At 59.1% G+C, this 21,813-nt stretch overlaps 3 protein-coding genes across 8 annotated transcripts in view; 1 reads left to right on the top strand and 2 right to left on the bottom strand.

Annotated features, from left to right (window-relative positions):
* Positions 1–369: 369 nt before the first annotated feature.
* Positions 370–8,338, bottom strand: PLCD4 (phospholipase C delta 4). Of its 4 annotated transcripts, none has more exons than XM_040560714.1 (15): positions 8,266–8,338; positions 6,474–6,525; positions 5,995–6,153; positions 5,468–5,696; positions 5,142–5,271; positions 4,646–4,877; positions 4,093–4,294; positions 3,529–3,673; positions 2,990–3,142; positions 2,607–2,747; positions 2,251–2,407; positions 1,852–1,968; positions 1,591–1,769; positions 1,124–1,493; positions 370–1,015 (listed from the first exon to the last, which is right to left on the bottom strand). In XM_040560714.1, exons 2-15 carry the CDS (start codon positions 6,496–6,498, stop codon positions 909–911), a joined length of 2,346 nt encoding a protein of 781 aa, XP_040416648.1. In that variant the 5' UTR covers positions 6,499–6,525; positions 8,266–8,338; the 3' UTR covers positions 370–908. The 4 variants fall into 4 exon arrangements, with proteins under 4 accessions (XP_040416648.1, XP_040416647.1, XP_040416650.1 ...); XM_040560713.1 differs by having other exon boundaries at positions 6,474–6,522; positions 8,266–8,329; XM_040560716.1 differs by lacking the exon at positions 8,266–8,338 and having other exon boundaries at positions 1,124–1,273; positions 1,358–1,493; positions 2,251–2,404; positions 6,474–6,646.
* Positions 8,339–10,342: 2,004 nt separating this feature from the next.
* CNOT9 (CCR4-NOT transcription complex subunit 9) lies at positions 10,343–20,191 on the bottom strand. 2 transcript variants are annotated; one of them, XM_040561088.1, is made up of 8 exons: positions 20,037–20,191; positions 17,001–17,180; positions 15,763–15,878; positions 14,618–14,727; positions 14,082–14,191; positions 13,336–13,434; positions 11,426–11,517; positions 10,343–10,759 (listed from the first exon to the last, which is right to left on the bottom strand). In XM_040561088.1, exons 1-8 carry the CDS (start codon positions 20,058–20,060, stop codon positions 10,585–10,587), a joined length of 906 nt encoding a protein of 301 aa, XP_040417022.1. In that variant the 5' UTR covers positions 20,061–20,191; the 3' UTR covers positions 10,343–10,584. The 2 variants fall into 2 exon arrangements, with proteins under 2 accessions (XP_040417022.1, XP_040417023.1); XM_040561089.1 differs by having other exon boundaries at positions 10,343–10,753.
* USP37 (ubiquitin specific peptidase 37) overlaps positions 20,059–21,813 on the top strand; it is a 35,313-nt gene continuing 33,558 nt past the window's right edge. For both annotated transcript variants that reach the window (XM_040561087.1, XM_040561086.1), the window contains exons 1-2: positions 20,059–20,437; positions 21,099–21,271. In XM_040561087.1, coding sequence (XP_040417021.1) covers positions 20,059–20,437; positions 21,099–21,271 — 552 coding nt within the window. The remainder of the gene's footprint in view (positions 20,438–21,098; positions 21,272–21,813) is intronic.

The following is a 21,813-nucleotide window of genomic DNA, read 5'->3' as shown; positions in this document are numbered from 1 at the left end:
TGGGTCCTCCTGGCTGCGCTGGGGAGTAGGGGGCTGTGAGCTATGGGGCAGCTCCAGCTGGAAGCCTCTCCTTGTGCGCGTGGCTGCCTAGGACCCCCCAGTCAGGCTAGGGGCAGGCCCTGGGGTTTGTGCTGAACGTGCTCTGGTTATGCAGGGCCAAAACCCATCCTGCACCCTGAGGCAGCAGCCACATCTCATCAGGACAGTGAGGGGGACAGAGCAGCCCTGGTGCTTGCACGACAGGGGCATGCTATCCACGAAACCCTGAGCCTGAGTTGGGTTTGCTCAGCCTTTTGCTGCTCCTCTCAGGGTTGCCCTGCTGCACTGGCCCCAATCCCCGTCCCCAACACCACTGCACCCAGACCTGTGTCTGCCTGCCACTGAACAATTTATTAGGTTGCTTACATCGAAAGGACACGGCCAGGGTTAATAACGTGGTGCTGGCCAGGAGCACCCCTGGGGCTGTGGGGGCCAGGGGCTCTGAGCGCGCTGCAGGGTGGGGGGCAGCGAGCACCGGCTCCTCTCCCAGCTCTGCCCAGCCCCGGGGTTTGCTTGGCTTCCCCTGGGTGGGGGGACCAGCCCCCCGGCAGAGCCTGGGCGCCGTGCACCAGCTCTCCTCCTCCCCGTGGCTGAGCCCCGCTGGGGCCAGCTGTACGCAGGGGGAGCCACGCACCAGCACTGACCCCGCACAAGTGCCTGGGAAGGGAGGGCGGGAGACATCCCAAACTGATGGAGACATCAGTGCCTTTCCCCAGCCCCCAAACACGGGCACAGCAGCGACGACGACACAGGGACGACACAAACGGATCGACTAGGGGGTGGTGTGCTCAGCCCCGTGGCCCCAGCCGCGTGGGGCCAGAACCGGGCCGGCCCTATGGCTTCCATCCGGGTCCCACTGGCCCCGCGGGTCAGTCCTGCTCGGGGCCGGGCGGCTCGGTGATGCGGATGTGGACGAAGAGCGAGGAGGGCGGGATGCCGGTGCCGTCCTTGGAGAGGAGGTGGATGTGGCGGTAGCCTGCAGGGGGGACAGCGAGGCCGTGGCTGACCACCCCGCTCCCTAGCGCCCAGCCAAGAAGCCCCCCCCCGCCCCGGCACCCTATACCACCGGGCAGCGATCGCTCACCGGGTTTGATGTTGGCAAAGGCTAGGGTGAACTGCCCCACGAAGTCATTCCTGGACGTCTTGTCGTAATCCTCCACCACGAAGCGGACGAGGGCCAGCTCGGGCACGTGGAGCTGGAACTGGAGGGTCTCGTCCCAGCGGGGGTTAAACCCTGGGGAGGGAGAGGGGGTGCTGGGGGGTGATGGAGGGCAGGGACAGGGCAGCGCCGGGTCCCCGTGCAGCGGGGGGGGCTCACCGTTGTTCTCGATGTACTTGGTCTCCTGGTGCGCCTGGTCCGCGGGCACCCCGTGGATCTCCACGCGCACCAGCGGGTCGATGATGGCTCCGTCCTTGCTGTTGGCCACTTTGGGCAGCTGCTGCCCGCTGATCACCTGCACGGAAGGGCAGGGACCCCCAGGGTGGTGTGGAAACCCAACTGGGAGCAACGGGGCCCCGCACAGCTCCCCGGGGTCCCTCCTCAGCCCATACCTGGATCGTCAGGGTGACGGGGCCGGGGCCCTCCCGGGTGCTGGGCTCACCGGGGTTGAAGAGGGTCCCCTCGTCCCTCATGAAGGGCGGTTTGAGCACGTAGCCACAGCGGCCGTTCTGGCTGAAGAGCCCGTCACACAGGTCCATCTCCGTGCCAGCCGTCTGGAAGTTCAGGGCCACTGGGGGAAGGTGGCAGGGAAATGGGTCAGGGTGGCACGGGGCAGCTCCCCAGCCCGCAGCCCCGACACCCCCAGGCCGTACCGATCTGGCACCCCGCGTTCCACATCTCCTGCGGGCTGTAGTTGGAGGAGTCGGTCCGCATCCCGCTGGGGTAGATGCGAGTCAGCTGCCAGGCGTTGTGCCGGACAAAGTCGTTCCCTAGGGATGGAGGGGGAGGGCCGCCCGTGAGGCCATCGCTTGGCCTGCACAGCCACCCAGAGCACGTGCTGAGCCACCCACCCATTCTCCCTCTCCCCCCAAGGCACCCAGCCGTCCCACCTTGCTGCCTAACCCCACAAACCCCGCTCACCCACCAGAGCCGAGCACCTCTGTCACAGCCCTGCCAGGCCGTCTTTCTCCCAGACAGGGAGGAAGCCCGGTGCCTGAAGGCTCTCACCCTACACCCAGACGCCACCCCCCACCCTGGACCCCCCACCTCACCCGCATCCCGGATGAGCTTCCTGGCCTTGGCCTCGGCGAGGGAGGAGATCTCGGAGGGCCGGGAATGGCTGCGTGCCTCCTGGAAGCCCCGGAAGGACACGCTCTTGCAGTAGACGACGCAGTCGGACAACGCCTGGGCCAGGCTCTCCTTGTCCTTCTGCCAAGCAGAGCGCCGTCAGGTCCCCCAGCCCCGCAGGAACGGAGCAGGCAGGGGGCCCCCATCACGGTGCCACCACGGGGTGCCAAAAGGGGGCTGACACGGCCCGGAAATGTCTGCCCCCCCCTTCCTGGTGGCGTCCCACAGCGGTGTCCGGGGGCTCAGCAGCACCAGCCGGTCCCCAGCCCGGGCCACCCACCTTCATCCTCCTCTTCTCTTCCTCTGCCTCTGCCCCGTTGTCATCGTCGGACACGTCGGGTGCCTCGTCCCCCGGCCCGTCCAGCACGTCCTCCAGCCGCCCGATCTTCTTCCCCTTCAGCAGGATCTTGTGCTTCAGCTCCTGCAGGGGCAGGGGCGGAGGGGTGGGGACCCTGGGGTGCTGGGCTCCGTGGGACTCAGCGCCGTCCCCTGGGACCCCGCGGTGTCAGGGACCGGCGCCACCAGCTCCCTTCAGCATCCAGGAGGGGATGGGGCAGGGAGGAGGAGGAGGAGGACTGGTGGGGGGGGGGGACAGCAGAGCCACCTCCCCGTCCTGCTCCCAGGCAGGACAGCAGTTCCTGGGCAGGTTTCCTCTGCCCCTACCTCCGGGGACGGGAGCTGGGTGGGGACGCGCCCGTCGACGGTGGCGGTGAGGAGCTGCTCCCCCAGGATGTCCCTGAGCTGCTGGGCCAGCACCTCTTGCTGCTCCATGCTGCAGTGGTTCTCCAGGGACAGGATCACCGGGTAGTCGGAGGCCTGGGGAGCAAGGTGCCAACGCTCCTGTCCCACAGCGCCGGGGTGAGCAGCAGCGGTGTGGGGGGACAGGGAGAAAGCAGCCACCTCCGGGGGGGCTCTAAGGGCAGCACGGCTCGGCTGCGTGGCCAGGGACCAGCCTCGGTGAGGCTGGGGAGAGCCACAAGCTCTCAAAAGGGCTTTGCCCAGGTGCTGTCGGTACCGGGAAGGAGCCCTCGGATCCCCCTGAGCCCTTCACCTCCCCATATCATGCCCCGATGCCCCCCGGAATGGCCACAGCCACCGTCCCCACCGTGCCCCAGCACTGCTGCCCCCCCCGGAGCCCCGTCGCCGCCCCTCAGCACGCCCCCCAGCCCCGCCGAGGCCAGGCGGGACTCCCAGCGCCCTACCTGGAAGGCGTACTTCCCCAGGGTGCTCACCACCTCCCTGAAGGGGATCTTGGAGGTGAAGGTGTGGCCGTGGTACACCATGGGCTCCCCGTTCGGCCCGTCCCAGCAGTCCACCTCCAGGCAGCGGCAGCCCCGTTTCAGAGCCCTGCGGGTGGGCGGTCACCCCGGTACCCCGTGCCCGGGCAGGGCACCAACCCCCTGCCCTCCCTCTGGTGGTGGTGTCCCCCCCGCAGGACCAGGGGACAGCTGTCAGGGTGGGGACAGCCATCGAGGGATGGATGGATGGATGGATGGATGGATGGATGGATGGATGGATGGATGGAGAGCAGGAAGAGTTGGGCTGAGCATCTCCAAAAGGGAACCTCTTCCTGGGCATGGCCACGGGTGCTGTATCACGAAGGGAGGCTGGCAACCAGCCCCCAGGGCAATATCCCCGTCTGCCCCAGGCCCAGGGTCAGCTCTCAGCCAAAGTTGCTTCTCCTCTTGCTGGATTCGCCCCCATGGAGCTGCCTGGGGCACGGCGCTGGGGGTCCCGGGGATGGGGGGGTGGGAGCAGCCCATTACCTGATGTAGCCCTCGATGCTGCTCTGGCCCCGGATCTGGTCCTCTATCAGGTAGGTGTTGTGAGAGGAGGAGATGAAGTAGTGGCAGAGCGGCTGGGTCATGTCCTGCCACAGCACCTGGTGCCGGGGGTTGAAGATGGAGCCCTCCGGGGAGCAGAGGTACATGAGGAACCCGTCGGCACTCAGCGCGTGGCGAGCCCTGGCTGCAGGCAGACGGGAGAAGAGGAGATTGGAGACCCAGGGGAACAGGGTTGGGGCGAGTGGGGCTGCTGGTGGCCCCTGGCATCCTGCAGCAGGCTGGGGCACGAGGAGCGATGGGGGTGCCTGAGGCAGCAGCCTTGGGGAGGCAGGCAGTGGGCCCCAAAGCCGGACCTTGCACCCCACGGCTGGCCAACCTCCCCCGGAAGGGAAAGTGGACCCAAAAAGGGGGAACTGCACCCAGATCACAGGAGGGAGGCAGCGAGCCCTTTGCCTGCACCCACCCACAGCAGGAGGGGCAGGGGGTGTCTCAGTCCTCCCCTTCCCCAGCGCAGGGCGCAGCTCCGGGCTCTCACCCGTCTCCGATGGCTCGTACTTGTCGATGAGCTCCATGGCGAGCTCCTCCGTGCCCTCGTCCTCCAGCTGCTCCTGCCGCAGGAAATCCACCAGCTCCAGCAGCGTCAGCTTCTTCCCGTCCTCAGAGAAGGCCTGGAAGAGGCTCAGCACCTCCTCGCGCTCCGTGAGGGCTTTGTAGAAGAGCACGAACTCTTCCCCTTCCAGCGTCCCCGACTCCGACTTGTCGGCAGCCTGCAGGGGGGCTCGCTCAGCACCCTGCCCAGGGGCATGGGGTGCCCAGCTCCCCCAGCTCCCCCAGGGAGGTTCACCCAGTGCCAGCAGAGGGCACGGGGACTCCACACCACCAGCAGTGGTGACATCGACCCACGCAACCCAACGGAGGGAGAGAGGGATTTGGGATGGATCAAGGAAGGAAGGAAGGAAGGAAGACCTCCTTCTGCAGAGAGGTTGTGCAGCCTGCTCCAGCCCGCCCAGCCCCGCAGGTGTGGTGTGTACCTGGAAGAGCCGCAGGGCATGGTCCTCGTTCATGTCCACGTTCATCATCTTGAGGAGACGCTGCACCTCCTTGAAGTTCATGCGCCCGTCCTTGTTCTTGTCAGCCTTCTGGAACCGGTCACGAATCCACGTGCGAGAAACCGGGGCAGATGTTAAGGGAAAGGACCGTGGCTAAGGGAGACGGAGCTGGGGAGCACCAAACCTTCTCCTTTTGCTGCGGGCTCTCCCCAGCCTGATGCTGCCGGTGAGACCCCTAAAAACTAAGCACGTGCTGGGGCAAGGCTGGGGACGGAGGGAGTGCAGTGCAGGGCCCGCGGGAAGGATATTGGTCCATCCTCTCCCTCTGGTCCATGCTGGTGGCCACCTCGATGAGCTGGCGCAGGCCCTGCACCCAGCACTGCGCCTCCTCTGCCGAGCCAGCGATGAGGTCCAGGTTGCCCCGGCGGCCGTAGAAGACGATGGTGAAGCAGCGCTCGGGGGGGAACTCCTCGGCCAGGCTCTGCAGCACCTCCGACTGGTGCCCTTCCCGCACCGTCTCCACGTCGCTGATGGAGACTGGGGCAGAGGGAGAGGAGCTCTGTCTGTGGGGACGAGGACCGCAGGGCAGGGGGCACTGCCCGCAGACGTCTGCCCTTGCAACCATCCCTCCTTCTGCTGACCCACCCGTCTCCTCACTCACACGTTGAGCTGCTCATCCACAGCGGCGTGGGTGAGGAGCCCCTAGGCATGCACACAGCCTCTGATTCTCAGCACCCTTCGCAAACTCAGCTCCAAGACCCTTCACACCTTCACAACCGTGTTCACTCTGAACCCTACTGATGGCCCCCCCGGACACACCCCGGCTGGTACTCACAAGCAGACTCGGTTTTGCCCGTCCTCTTGGACTGGTACCAGATGGTCATGCAGTCGTCCTGCAGCTTGAAGTAGCGCTGCTTCTTCCAGCTCTTGGACTTGACTTTGCGCATCAACGCCCCTTGCTGCATCTGCTCCAGCGTGTCCGTGAGCTGGATGCCTGGGGGGCAGAGGGGGCTGCGTCACGGGGGCAGTGCTCCCTCCAGCCTCTGGGACCCCGCACAATCCCTCGGTTTGGAATGGAGGAGGAAGGACCCCAAACAAACTCCCTGTGCCACAAGAGGGACAAACAGGGATTCCCCATCGACCCTCGGGAGCCTTCACCCCCCTTTTTGCTGCTGCCAGCCCCCACCCCGATGGCCACGGTGGGGAAGCTCCCACATGCCACCAGATGAGCCCAAACCCACAGATTTGCCCCGGTGTAAATCAGGATCACCCAGCGCCCTGCCCCACGCATCCCCTCTGCTGGAGAGCACTCACGGGCGTTGCACGGCAGCGATGCCATGGCTCTGCCTCCTCCGTGCCGGCGCTGCTGGGGAGGAAGAGAAGGGGTGGCAGGGGAGCGGGGCCAGGCGCTGCCGGGGGTCTGCCCCCAACGCCCGTGTGCGGTGTAGGCGAGTGCACCTGCGCCTGCCTCCTCCCAGGTCACCGCTTTCGTTAAGTGTCAAGTTCGTCTCGGTGTGCTCATGAAATATTGATTGCATTACCGGGAAGCCAGCGCTTGAAAGGTGTTGGGGGAAAATGGAAAAACTTGCAAGAGCGGCCCCCGGAGCCAGGAGGGGAGCAGAGGGACTAACCCTGGGAGCCAGCAAAACTGCCGGGGAGAGCCCCCACCACCTGGCAGCAGCCCCACGGCAGCAAATTTTCGGGTAACGGTGACAAACCTCAGTGCCAGCACCACGCACCTGCAGGCAGGGGCTCCCGGACCCTTCTCCCAGCACCCCGGGGCTGGGAGCGCAGCGGCAGAACGGCAGCGCTGCTGGGAGCGAGCGGGGACAAGTGGGACTATAAATGCAACGGGACTTACAATAAGTCCTTGATTAGGCTGTCAAGACTTTAATTAGACTGATGATAAATCGCTTGGATGTGCCAGTCGCCCGGATGCTCGAGCAGCCCTCGAGGACTGCATACCGCAGCTGGCAGGCTGTGGTTTGGATGCGGGGAGGAGCACCATCGCGGTTCGGGGTCCCCCTCGGGGTGAGGGGCTTCGTGCAGGGGTGCAGGGGTGCCGGCCGTGCCCCAGGCCCCTGACTCAGCACGGCACCGGCGCTGCGGGGCTGGGAATAGCCGGTGCCGTCAGCGTGCAGGCAGCTGCCAAGCCTGGCTGCCAGACCCTCGCAGGCACCCAGGCTGCCCTGCGCCCCCCCCCCGAGCAGCGGCAGCAGAGGGGACGGGGCTGGGAGGGTTTGGGGAAAGCCGGGGTGGAAGGAGAGGTGTCAAGGCTGGAGGAGCAGGGAGACACGTTGGCCTGGGACTGGGACCGGCCAGTCCCTGCCGGCTTGCTGCCACCAGCAGGGCTGTCCTCCGCACCCTGTCACACGTGCGTGCAAAGCGGCAGCGTGCACTTCTCCGTGCCCCTTCTCCATGCAGACACAGCCCAGAGGCACCCGCCCTGCCCCAAGCAGGGGAGTGGTGGCTTCCCCGTGCACACAGAGCAGCAGAGAAGACCCCTTCCACCGCGGGGAGCCCCTCGGGCACAGGGGCAGGTGTCCCCAGCACTCGAGCCCCGAGCCCATGCAGACCCCTGGCCCTGGAGAGCTCTGACCCTTGCTCCTCTGTCGAGGAGAGCGGGACGGGAGCCAGGGGCTGGAGCCAGAGCCCTCCTGCTGGAAACCCAACCCGAGGGCTTCCCGAAGGGCCGCTGCCTCCTGCCAGGGGGGGCCGCAGCCCCTTCTCCCCTTTCCAGCCTGAACTGTGGGGCCGCAGGCGGCCGTGCTGCGGCCCGCCCGCAGCTCCTCACCCAGAGGTGACAGTCCCCAAGCGGGGCTGGGGGGCACAGCAGGCGTGACCCCCCCGGTGTCACCCGGGAGATTTAAATGCCTCCGGGTGTGCGGTGCCCATGCAGGGAGGGGTGACCCCCCCCGGGCGCCCCCACCCTGCTGCTGGCCCGGTTTGCACGCACACGCTGCCGGTGTTGGGGGGGCCCCTTGAACCAAAGCAGAGGGGCACGCCGGCACTTCTCCCCCCACCCTGCAGCCCCCGCTGGGGAGGCTCGGCTCGGCTCGGCTCGGCTCGGCCGCCCCTGGCCCCCCCCGGCCCCCCGGCCCCGTACCAGCTCTCCGGTGCCGCGCCGCGCCTCCGGTGCTCCGCCGACTGCGGCCGCACGGGGCCGGGGCAGCCCGGGCTGCCCGCCCCTTGGCAGCGGCGGGGCGGTGAGCCCGGCCCCCCGGCCCCCCCCCCCCACCACCTCCGGTTCTCCCCTCCCGGTCCCGCACGTCCCCGGGCCCCGCAAGGTCGGCGCGGATTAAGGTCACCGGTTCCGCCGCTGCCGGGGGGTGGCGGAGCCCTGGGAGATTTGGGGGGGGGGCTGGATAAAGTGCGGGACCCCCCCCCCCACCCCGATCGGTCCCAAAGCGGAGGCACAGCCCCGGGCAGGGCACGGCCAGCCCCGCCGCGCTGGTTTTGGGGCCGGGGTTTTGCAGCAGCGGAGCGGGGAAGCGGAGATTCCCCGGCAATTCCCGGCTGCACGGGGAGAGGGGAGCCGGGTGGCACGGCCGGGCAACGCCGCCGCTTGGCCGTGCGGCCCGAAACCGCAGCGCTGACCTGACCCCCCCCCGGGGCTGGCCGCCCACGGAGCCCAGAGCTCCCCAGGTCCTGGGCCAGCCCCGGGCATCCCTCCCCTGCCAGCGCCTGACAGCCAAGAAGGGCAGCAGAGGCTCCGGCAGGCTCCTGCTGCAGGCCGGGGCGCCAGCAAGCAGCTGCAAACACCCTGCAAAGCGGGACCGAGCAGCGGCCCCTGCCCCACACCCCCCGTTTTGGCACCCCCTCGTAGCGATGGAGAGTCCTCGCCCCTCCGGATGGCGCTGTGACCCAGCCAGCACCCACAGCTGGGCACGGAGGAGCTGGCACCCACAGCTCTCCTTCCTCCCACCCGCACCGAGCCCTCCGCCGCTGCCCTCGCCGAGAGACCAGACCGGGAACAAGCCGTGCTGGCTGGGGTTTTACGATTTATTAATCCGAACTTACAAAAAACAGAAGCATTTTCACACCCCGTCAAGGCCAGGGTCCGGGGAGAGGAAAGGAGGAGGCAACGGTTATAAAACGGGACCCCGGGGCAGGGAGGAGGCTGTGCTCTGCCCTCCTTACGCAAGGCTGCGATGGGAGGAGGGAGGGGAAAGCAGATGGGATTTAAGACGCGGTTGGCACAACGCTGCAGATGATCAGCAAAATGGGCTGCTGGAAGGGGGGACGAGAAGCTGCCCAGGCCTGTGTGCAGCTGAGCGCCAGCAGAGCCGGCTGCTGCAGCACAGCCCGGGAGCCCGCCCCGCCGCGGCCACACCGAGCCCTCTGTGCAGGGAAGGCAGGTAAGGGGCTGCCGGCGCCGTTTACTTGCGGTGGGGCCGAAGCAGACGCCAAGGCAGGAGGTTTGAAAACTGGAAACGGCTGCGCCGGGCCGGCAGAGATGAGCTGGGAGGCACGGGGAAGGGGTCAGGACAGAGCTGCCTGCGGGGAGCCGGTGTACCTGGAGCCCGCAGGATGGAGCTCCCAGCTGCCCCGCTGACCGCGCCGAGGCAGGTTCCCCAAGGCTGAGCTCTGACGAGGCAGCAGCCCCGCCGGGCAGGAGCTCTGCCGGAGCCGCGGCCGGCACACATCAGCCCCCTGGCCGCTGGTTAGCGCTGCGCCAAGAGCTGCGGGTGCTGAGGAAGCGCGCTATTTACAGCGCAAGAACCACAGGCCCGCTGCCTTCTCCCCCCCCCCAGAGCCCCGGGACCCAAGCTGACGACGCACGGGTTCATCGCAAGCGATCTACCCTCCTCTCGGGACGAGCACCGCCGTGGCCGAGCTCCAGCCACGGCCTTCGTGCCAAAGGAAAGGAAGAGAAGCTCGCTGTGCCAGCCAGACGTGAGGATGCGCTCGCAGGGAAGCTGTCCCCGGGCTACCTGCAGCTGAGCAGCACTCTTAACAGGGGATAGAACAACAGGATCGGCTTTTACCCAGCTCACTCATCCAAAGAGACGTGTAAACAAGAAGCGACAAGGACCTGGAGGGACACGGCACACCACACCCTGCGTCACACAGCGCTTGCGTGGAGACTGAGCGAGCCGCAAGAGCGGGCACCCGCACTACCCCTGCCTGTCGATGCAGGGACAGATGCCAGCCAGGCCTCCTGGAGAGATGGGGATCTTTACAGATAGGGGTTTTTTTATTGATTTTTTTTTTTAAGCTGTAGTATCAGCATCTGCTGGTGTTGCGATCTCCAGAGGCATGCTGCATTGCTACAGAGCAGCCCTTTGGCCAGATGGAATGGTCCGACAAGCTGGCACACTGAAAGCCGGCCGGCGTGCCCGGTTTGTTGCAGGAGAGGTCATCTGTTCCTGGTTCTTTGTAAACCTGAGCTGTTTCTTCCCCGGACCCTCACCTCCCCCAGCAGTCATTGCGGAGGAAGGGGGATGCCCCGCGGGTCAGTGACTTGACCCTCCTGCAGGTTCTTGACGAGCTGAGCCAGCCAGCGCTTGGTGGTGGTGTCATCCTTCAGGACCTGGGCGAAGGTGGTGTCCTTCAGTTGGTCAGGAAGGCACTGCCTGAGAGCTTCACGTGCCCTACATCAAGAGACAAGAAACGGGGCCCAACAAATAAACTCACAGGGGCAAGAGGGGAGCAAACCCCACCGGGGACACAACGCTCGTTTGCCTGGGGGGTCTCCCTGGCAGGGCCAGCCAAGGAAACCACTGAGCAGCAGCACGTGGCGCCCTGCTGACCAGCGCGGCTCCCATCCCTCACGTGAGATCCCACTGAGCGAAGCCCTGTGTCCCGACACCCTCCGGTCAAGGGCAGCGCCGTGCCAGAAGAGGCAGACACAACAAACACATACGCAGCAGCTTTGGGCAGCTGGTCAGCTGAGGAAGTACAAACTGATTTCACGCTGAATTTCATCGATTGACTTTTACTGCTAACAGCCCACACGATGCAGAAGAGTGAGAGCACAGCATAGCTTCCGACTCAGTCCTTCCCTCACACCCAGTCCAAGCAACGTTTGAGCTCAGGCAGCTGTAACCTGCACAGCTTGAGTCTGACCAAACTCCAAAGAGTCAGTTTCTACCATCTATCATAAAAGCTTCTGGGGCTAGCAATAAAAAAAAGCATTTTTCACACTGAGCTAAGGCTGATGTAAAGACAGATGAATAACCTCGACTCCAGGTGGGCACCGGCAAGAGGAGCTGCATTTCCAAGCGGGTGAGAGAAGCCCCTGCCCAAACTCCTTAAATGTTTACCTGGGGTTATCAGAAAGGCGAAGGTAACAGCGGACGACATGTTTCAGCAGCCGTGCTGATGGCTCCTTGGAAAGCTGCAGGACCATCTTACCCTGTTTGACAGAGGCCAGTGTCACCAGTTAAAGTGTCTGTAAGGACAGCTTCACAACCAGCAAAGCCTGGCAAAGACCATTACACCACTCTGGCTTCCCACCCAACACAGCCCGTCACCTTTCAGCTCGATAGCCCTGCACGGAGCCCGGCACCTTGCTTGCTAACATACGGTCAAGCAGAGAGAGAGAGATGGCTTGGAAAGGGTTGTCCCAGCAGCCTGGGGAAAAGATTGCTTCATCTCTATTTGGTTTTACCTCCCCAGGACTGCTTACTGGTCCAACTCTGCTAGACTAAAGAAAACCTGGGGTTTCCCCCTAAAGGAGGCACAGCAGCACGTCCCACACATTTTGATAAGCTCCAACTGAATCACGATGTGATTCCACGGTGTGCTCCCAGCCTCTGCAACACTCCCCACTCTCATTGCACTGTCCGCATTTCGACACCCTTTTAAAATATTGCCAATACCCTGGGAAGGACTGGGCTCACCCACACCGTGCAGTAAGATCCACATTCCTGTCTTACCGTGCAGCCGAGCTGTATTTTCTCTTTCTATTTCAGCTCTCAGGAAGCTGTTACTGGGAAACAGGATCAGGGCAGCAATCCCTATCCTGGCCTTCGCTCCTCACAACACGTAGGACCTTGCACATGGCTGCAGCCTGAAAGCACCCAGCTTAGGAAACTGTATGGATGCCTTCAGGCACCTGCCCCGAGTCACGTTTGGGCACCGAGTATGATCTGCTCAGCAAGATTTTTTTCCTCCGTGAAACTATATTGGCTAGCACCGACCATTTTCCCCATTAGCTAAATTCACCTGTATTTGGATATTTAGTCAGTCAGCAATTAGTGAGACCACCTCATCTGCCCTTTTGCAAGCTTCCTGTTCTTAGCTATCCCCTGGATACCAAGATTTCTTCAAAATAAGGAACAACAGGTCAGAGAGCTCCTCAGACAGCTCCTGGACAGAAATTGCTAACTTGCTCTTTTAAAAGCCTCTAATACTTGCAGAACATCTCACGCGCTCATCAGCGGACTAGGAAGCAAACCATCACTCTCATGAGACAGGAGTACATTATCCTAATTTTTGAAATACAGAAACGTCTATGAACATTTTCATCTTTCCCTTAGTGCTGTGGAATATTAATCGCGTCAGTGCTTCACCCAGTGGTGGGAATACACCACAACTAGAACTTCTTCCACAGTGTCACAGCTTAACCCACCCGCGTTTTTCCATGTCCATACCCTTCTCAGCCACAGATTCTTCCTTGGTCTCCTTCCCTCCCCTTCCCCAGGGTTTCTGTTTCTAACTGCTTCCTTTACTTGGCCCGAGCCAGATGTACTTCATCCAAAGCTGATCCCTTTGTTGACCACGAAAATCCTATCACATTGGTTATTTTGGACATTAGCTCACAAGCATTCATATTTTGCTGTTCACGTGAGAGTTCGGAAAACGTTTTCTTTACATTTGGGAAACCAGACGCATAAATATTCCCAATGAAAGCATCAACATTTAGGCACAGAACCAGGGCTGCAAAATGCTTAACTTAGTGCTGCGTTTTCTTCTCCTGAGACTGGCTCTTTAAAAAGCAAACACAAATACATAAAAGCAGAGTAATGGCTATTCCAGGGCAGACGTATTCCCCTTAGCGAGCTAAAAGAAGCGTCCAAGCTGGGCTATTACTCCTGGGATGAACAAAATACGGGTACCCAAACCTCTCCTACACAGGGGACAGCCAAAGAGCAGTAAAATAGCTGCTGAAGAAGCTGGCTGCTAGAGAAAACATTTAACTTTTACGAGCAGAAGAAACAAATAATCTTACCAGTATCATGGCAACATGGGAAAACCGCTCGTAAGTCTGACAGATGTATGCCAGTCCTGTGTCATCCAGGAGGATTTTCTGAAGAATAAACGTAGCAACCTCGAGCAGGGAGAAATCAGAAAAGAGAGAATATAAACAACTTATCTACCCCCAAAAAGAAGAGCCTTTGTGCTGTGCTCTTTTCATGGCAGTTCTTTTTCTTTCAGCAGAGCTGAAAGGCCTTTCAGCAAATGCTGTACTTGATTTAAAGTTTAAAGCCAAAAGAAAATGCAGGACACTACACAATGGTTGGCATCTCTGGCTAAAGAAAAGGATACAAAGCAGTGCACACAAAATGACTGGATGCAGGCTGAATGAGGTAGCAATTACTGCCAGGCTGCACGGGACAGCCTCAAGATTATGGCCACACAGTAGGCCTGGTGCAGTGAACACCCCCAAAACCACCACCACCAAGGGCTGCACAACCTCTGCACTGTATAGTTACAGCATCTCTTCTCTCAGGCCAAAGAGAATTAATCCAGCTCAGCCCTGGAAGTTACTCTGCTGGGCTACAGAAACTACCAGACTCAGCATCTCTCAGCTCAGTTTGGTGGTGTTTTTGTTTTTGAGGATGGGTGGAGGTAAAACTCCACCCGGAGCTGCCCCAGCATTTACAACAGGAAACAAACCAACTCTGCAGGTTACTGCCTGCCTGGTCATTTGGATATAATCAACAAAAAGTCGTAATTAAGAAAAAATGTAGATACCGTCTTAGAGAGTTCACTGCCAGACTCCATAATGCGTAAGCACAGGGGGATAATTTCTGTCGTCAATAAGAAATTTATCACTTCTTGCTCATCGGTTTTCACCAAGGCCCCTTGAAGGAAAAACAAAAACCAAAATCAGTAAGTGATACATTAAAAACAAAACTTGCCTTTCAAAGACGGCCTGTACTGTGTCCTGCCCAGGAATCACTGGGGCTGAAGGGCTGACAGAGCAACTGCCACCCTAAATATGCTGCAGCACACGGCTGGAGAAGAGCTCGTTTTGGTAACAAATGTAATGAAGCTGGGTTTGGGGGCCGTTTGTTTTTTCAGAAAGGGGATACGTTCTTTGCTCTCCCCCCAGTGGTAATATAAACCCAAGTGGCTGACAGCCCCTTGTCATCAGCCTCTGGGAAGAAGAAATGCACTTCAAGACCCTTTTACTTTATACACTGAGAAATGTTTTGGGCAGAAAAGAAGAAAAACAGCACTTGGGGATGACAGGGCAAATAAACTGAAGCATCAATCTTGCTGCTTACCGATCACTCCGAGGCTCGTGAGCCGCAGGTACTCAAATGGACGCGTCTTGCTAACTGTGTGCAAGAAGGGGTACAGGAAGAGAGGGATGTGAGCTGCCAAAAAAGCTGACCTGTAGGAACGGGAGAACACCCGCGAGAGACAAGGAAAACAAAGTAAGCACAAATCCAGTATTACCACGCACAACCTCAGATTGTTCCTGACAGACATCATTGCTGCTGCTCCTCCTCAAAAGTGGGCAACAGTTCATTCCCTGATGGGAAGGTGTGAAGTAAATCCTGTGCTGGGCCACTTTTCCCCAAGAGCCCACGTACTGCCTTCTGACAACTTCGAAGAACACAGGCTGCAGGGAGAAACCTGGAGATCGCTCTGCTAGCCCGGAGGGGAGCTCTCTTGCACAATCACCCGACATTCTTCATCTGTCTTCAGTTTTCAAGCTTTAATTGTAAAAGCATGTGGTGTAAAACTACCCTCTTTCTTTGGCTATTATCTCATGAAGGGTTGTTGTTTAACGCTACTTTGCAGCAGCTGGAAAACAAATTCAGCTACCTACTGCTTTCTTCTCAGCAGGAACAGAAGCATGAGATCATGGCTCTCAGGATAGTTTTCTTCTGAGTACTAGCTACTGATTTTGGCTGAACCAACATCATCTTTTCCCTTGCTGACATGTGCTGGACAGAGACTGAGAAACCCTGAAGTCAGGCACTGGCTGGGGACCGCAGGCGTGGCTCCGATACTGCTCCCTTGCCACACACAGTGTCTGGGAAAGGCAGCCCTGCTCATTCCACTCTCTGGACAGCTGGTCTAAACAACCATAAGCTCATTAAAACAGGGATCCTGCATACAACGCTCAGCACAAAGGCAGCCTTGTCTCTGGCTGAACTCCCAGGGGCTGTCACAACCCAATATTTTGGGAATTTGCAGGATCTCAGGACGATTCACGGAATGCAATGCATTCAGGACCACCGTAAAGCTGTCATCCCGGTAATCCGTGCAAACAAGTGAAAGCAGCCAGCAGCTGCTTGTCTTCCAGGTCTGTCTCTCGGTAAAAGAACAGAAAGGAGCTTATGTGCTTCCGGAGTGAAACAGACCGGCCGAGCTGTCAGCATCAACATCCCAGCAAACTCACATACTCGGAGACACTCACCTCGTTTCAGGGTGAGATGCGACACACTGTAGCAGAGCTAAAGCATTGCAGACTCTGTTGGACTGATGGGCTGTCAAAGTCGGAGGGTTGATGGATGGATAGATATTTACAATTTCCTAAGAATTAACAGGTGAAGAAAAGTTAAGGGAGAAAACCGTCAAGATGCACAAAAGCATTTGCCCAGCAAGGAGCGATGCTGTCAAGAGGTGTTAGCCTGCTCTCACCAGGCATCACCCTGAAGTTACGTGGCAGCCCCCGTGCGACAAAGAAAAGGGCAGGGCCACGTCAGAGCCAATCTGACAAGGAGTCACAGGGACGTAGTCAAACCTTAATTTCAGTTAAAAAAAAAAAAAGGGTTCATTTAATTCCCTGGCTCTTTGCAGATGTGGGGACTGCTTTGTTTTGAACTCCCAGAGCAAACAGGAATGTTGTTCCTGTGCCCAGAGGCAGAGCACACCTGCTCTACTCATGCCGTAGCTGCTGGTGCTCTTCTAACCGAATGCAGGGGAAGCAGCTAAGGGGGAGAAATCCAGTTCAGAAATCTGCCTGCTTCCAACTACAGCTCCCTTATAATTTTCTTCAGCTGTTTCACAGCCATTCTGAAAACAGTTTGGCACTGCCTGTCCTGCATGATTTTCCTTCCTTCTTTGAAGGGGATGACTAGATTCACCACACAGGTGGCCAGTCATCAGCTGTAGCTTGCCCAGAGCTCAGCTGAGCCACTCAGTTTATCAAGAAATGCGGGTACTTTCCTTCCCAAGGCTCTCTGGAGTAGGGAGCAGCACTCCCACGCTGCCTTTCCTGTGGGCTCTCTTTAAGGGCAACCTTTTGACCAGGCAATGCTCAAGCTCATGCAAAGAAAAACCCCAAACCAACCAACCAAAGAAAAAAAAAAATCACTACCAGAGATCTTTAGGAATAAAAATGTTGGGCTTCTGCTATGAGACCATACGAAAACAAGCAGAACATGATCTACAGCAAGCTCATGCAGACTCACCTGTTCCCCTTCCAACTATGTAAGCTCTCTCATCAGAAAGCCTGCAGTCTGTCCACCTACCACCTTGTGAGTGATGATCAATGGACAACACCTGAAATGGGCTTCCCACACCCCCTCACGTGGCTCCCTTCACCCCCCGATCCAGAAGCCGCCACACACCCAGAAATGGCAATGAGGGTCTCCATCGCTATGTCCCCAGATCTGCCCCACGCAGATCGGGCACGCTGCCAGCCCTACCCACCTGAAGGAGCGCTGCAATCGTGCCGAACGAGTGCCACAGCATGGGGGCCAGGTCGGGCACAGACTCGCGCTTCTTGCTCAGCTCCAGCAGCGCATTCTCCCTCGTCTCGGGGCTGGACAGCTCATTGATCCACTGGTAGATCTTCTCGCGGTCTACCTGAGCCAGCGCTGTTGGCACGGGCTGGGAAGGAGACAAAAACACTTCAGTCAGGGTTATTTCAGCCAAATCTCGCCCAAAACCGTCCCACAACCTCACAGATAAAGCAAAATAGGGCTCGAGGATCTCCCGATCGGGGCAGGCAGGGACCAAAGCTGCAGGAAGCCGCTGTGGATACAGATGCCTTCCTTAGATTATTCTCATTACTTCACCTATCCTAAAGGCAATGTTTTACTTTCTGGCCGGACTCCTTAAGACAGCCTCGCTTAATCTGCTCGTCAGCTATTACCCCGTAACTTCATTCAGCACCGAGAGCCACCGCTGCCCGGCCGTGCCAGCAGAGCTCCGGGGAGGTCACGCATACTTCAGCCACCTATCACGTGCTCCAGCTGCATTTATTGTGCGTGAATGTCATGTCATGCCTCAGATGCAAGCTTCCACAGCTTCACATAAAGTAATGCAGGTGCTACTTTTTTCTCTCCAAAAACATCCAGGACATTGGAGCCTGCCCATGGGATTGACGCAATGTACATTTGAAAAATATTCACGCAAATACGAGGAAAATTCTCGCTGCTCCAGCATCAGCATGGTGCTGCAGGGCAGGCAAGAGCCCCAGGTAGCAACACCGGCTGCTGCAGACTTCTCAAATTCAGCCCAGGTCTCTCGGTTAGATGCATGGAGCTAAAAGGGAATTTTTCAAGGCTGGTTTTGCGCAAAGATTCCTACTCAAAATAAACCCAGAACAGGGTAGACCCGTATTGGTGGTCGAGGCACATCTTCCCCTACTCGGGAGAAATGCACAGTTTCTTTTGCCTTTCCTGGGACATCAGGGAAAGAACAGCATCAAGGCCAACAAGGTCTCAGGCCAAAAGACTTGGGGAGGGCTGGGAAGGAAAGGAAGGGAAACAAGGACTGTGGAACTGTAGCAGTTTCTGTGGGAAGGGCAAGGAGCGAGCCTCTCAGTGAGTCTGCCTCGTGCCTCTGCTGGCCCAACAAGCACTCAAGGGGCTCAACGAACGCTTGGTGGGCTTCCTAGAGACAGTTCGGTGATTCAGACCAAAAACTCTGAGGCGAACCCAAGCTTTAGAACTCCCTGTGAACACTTCCAAATAGCAGCTGAGAAGCTGCTCAAGCCTTCTGCTGCAGCGCTCCCTGCACCGCTCTGCCAGCCCGCACGCAACCAGCTCAGCAGCCCCGGCTGGCCACAGAGACAGGCTGCATTCATGTATGGTTTTAAACCCAGACAAAAACTCTCCACGTGCTAACGGCAACAGGCGCGAGCACTGCTTGTACCACGCTGACAGCAACGCCGCTACAAGAAAGCCAAAGAATTTGGGAAATGAAAGCAAGCGGAACCAAAAGTGAAAGTGTCTGTCAGAGCCGGGCTCTGAGCTGCTGGAGGGAGACACCTCCAGAGCTTTCTGTTTCTGTGAAGGTTTCCCCGCTCAGCACATCCACATACTATAGCCACAGTCATATCCTACAGATTCTTCCTCCTCTGTGGGATTTATCTTGGGCTGAAGCTCTAATTTCTCTCTCTCTCTGTAACTCAGTCTGTACACAAGCTTATGCGCTGTTATCAGTCCCTTAATTTCAGGGCTGAAATACCTCATACCTGTTCAGCTTTCCTCCTATCCCCTTTTTCTCCTCTCATCTACTCCATTTTATTTACCCATGGCCTCACAATAGCAACCCTCACAAGCTTACTGTGCTCTGACAGCTGGCAGGGCAATTCCAGCAGCAACTCCTGTCCCACAGCTAGGACAGACACGACGAACGAACAGAGCCCGTTTGTTTCTATTCGGGATGGTGGAGGGACAAGCAGCAGGGCAATGATGTTACAATCGCGTTATCTAAAGCTCCCATCTATTTTTCTAGGCTCGCTATGAAGTTTCAGTTCCTGCAAGCTTAAATACAGCAACCCTTTAGAAACACAATCATGTGGCCATGATCCCCAGAGAACACTAAGCAGATTTTCCACACAATTAAGTTTTTTTTATGCCCGATATCTGTCTTAGCGAGAACCAGCTGCTGTTCACAGGCTCTGCACTTGCTCCTCTCACTGTAGGTTAAATTGAAAACCGTATTTTTCCTTGTTTTGTCAGCGTTTCCCAACTCCCCAGCCTAAAATTCTGGGGAACCCCGAGGCAGCTGCTGGAAGAGCTGACCAAGGCAAGCAGAACACTCACCGGCTGGGTCCCTTTTAAGCAGGTTTGGAGGATCACCAGCTCAAAACCCAACAGGAGCCCCAGACTTAAACAGCAATGGATTAACTGCTTTGGTTTGGACTCTCAATAGCACGCTGATGGTTATGACTGCTTTAGAGATCCATTTATATCTCGTTTAAATACACATATATACTTACATGTAAAGTTCAAATACACACACATACTTACGTAAAGAGATTTTTGTATGCTTTAAAGACACGTTTACATTTTCAGCCTCTTGCCCTGCCTGCATCGCGCTGCGCTGCCTGCGGGCGCGAAGCCTAACGCCAGCTCTGCCCCGGGTGCCACGACGCGCAGCGCGACGCCCTTGCCGCAGCCTTATCGCGACAGCTTTGTCGCGACAGGCCCCGCAGCAGCTCCTGCTTCCGCCTGTGCCCCCGCGGAGGCCGGGCCCCTTCCCCCAGCCCCCAGGCAGCTCCCCTCACCACACAGCCCCCGCACGGCAGGCTGCGGCGGGCGACGCTTCACCGCAGGCGGCGTGCCTCACGCGTAACCCGCGTAAACACGCGGGCAGCGCCGATTTCTACCTCAGAATTAAGAGTCTATTTCGCTATAAACCGCCTCAAAGCCCCGCTCGCACGACACGCGGAGGGCTAGCGGGAAGCGCAGCGGAGGAGCCGCGAGCAGCCCCAGCGGCGCCCACCCCGCTCACCGCGGCGGTGGCCAGGCTGTGCATGGTGGAGCGGGGCCGTTCCGTTCCGGGCCGGGCCGGGCGGTGCCGGGCGGTGCCGGGCGGTGCCGTGCCTCAGTCGCAGGCCGCCGCCGCCATTACGGGGGCAGCGCCGCGCCCGCCCGCCGCGAAGGGTGCTGGGAAGGGGGCGGGGCTACGAGGAAGGAGGGGCGGGGCCTCCTCGGCGCCTGCGCGCACGCGCACTCCCTCCGGCCCGCTGGGCGGGGCGCGTGGCGCGCCGGGAAGGGCGCCGCCGCCCCTGCCGCTCCTGCTGCTGACGTCAGCGGGGCGCGCGCGCCTGCGTGCCGTGCGTCGCGCGGCGTCTCGCGCGGCCAGCCGGTTCCCGCCATCCGCCGCCCCCCCCTCCCCCCGCGGACCCGCAGGTACCGGGGCTCGGCCCCGCCCCCGCTCCCCCCCTCCCCCCTCCCCTCCCGCTGCGGGCACCGGGCACCGGGCACCGGGCGGGGCCGGGCAGGGCGGGAGCCGGGACCCGGGACCCGCTGCCCTCCGGGGCTCCGTGTGTCCGCCCCGCCGCCGGCTGCCCCCTCCCGACACCGCCGCCGGTTGGGCTTCTTTATTTACTCGTGCTTTTTTACCGCTTTTTAATTCTTTTTTGATAATTTCTTATTATTTTTTAATTATTTTTATTATTTTCGATTGTTTTCCATTAGTTTTTATTTCGGTTTTCCATTATTTTCTCTTATTTTCCATTATTTTCTCTTATTTTCCATTATTTTCTCTTATTTTCCATTATTTTCTCTTATTTTTTGTTTTCCCTTATTTTTTATTATTTTCTCTTATTTTCCATTATTACTTTCCATTGTTTTCCATTACTTCCCATTGCTTCCAATTATTTTTTATTTGAATCTTTTATTATTTCGATTGTTTTTTATTATTTTTATTACTTTTTATTATTTTTATTACTTCCTACCACTTATTATTTATATTATTTCCCCCCTCCCCCAGCCTTGCAGCCTAGCCCGGGGACCCCCCTGGGACCGGGACCCCCCCCCTCCCCCGGTACGAGCCCCCCTCTCCCTGCAGGCGGCGGGGCCGCGGGCATGGCCCCGCTGAAGGTGCACGGGCCGGTGCGGATGCGCAGCATGCAGACGGGCATCACCAAGTGGAAGGAGGGCAGCTTCGAGATCGTGGAGAAGGACAACAAAGTCAGCCTGGTGGTGCACTACAACGTCGGGGGCATCCCAAAGACGTTCCAGGTACCGTGGGGGCCGCGCTCCTGCTCTCGCTCCTCGCCGACCCCTTGGTGTAACCCCATCCCCGTAAATTACGCGGGCGTGTTGCTAAAGGGTCTCCTGGGCTCAGCGGTGGGAACGCCGTTGAATGGGAAGAGCCAAAAAGCAGAGGAAAAATTACCAAAGCCGTGCCCCGTCTGCAAAATTCCGACGTTTTTGGAATAACGTGCCCCCTCCGTTACCGGCAGGTCTTTAGCACGGCTGCAGAGCCTGGAGCTGAAGCTCCATCAGACCCCCAACATCCACCTCTACACGTGAGTTTCCCCACTGAAGGGAAGCGGCGTTACCATCCCTGTAGCCTCCCTGTAGCCTTCACACAAGTCCGTGCCTTGCAGTGTGGGTGCTACGGCTCTGCCCGGGTTTTACACGCGCCCGGCAGCGTGCTTTCCTCGCAGGAAGGCTGTTGCAGAGCGCTCTTGAGAATGCTCTCCCAATATTCAGCCCAAATCGCTTTTTTTTGTCCGTTCTACGGTAACTTTCGGGCTGGCCTTCCTAGGACTTTTTCA

Source organism: Cygnus olor, chromosome 6 (genome assembly GCF_009769625.2).
Source record: "Cygnus olor isolate bCygOlo1 chromosome 6, bCygOlo1.pri.v2, whole genome shotgun sequence".
NCBI lineage: Eukaryota > Metazoa > Chordata > Aves > Anseriformes > Anatidae > Cygnus > Cygnus olor.
Note: the sequence above shows the minus strand (reverse complement) of the source record. Positions and strands in the feature narration are given on the sequence as shown.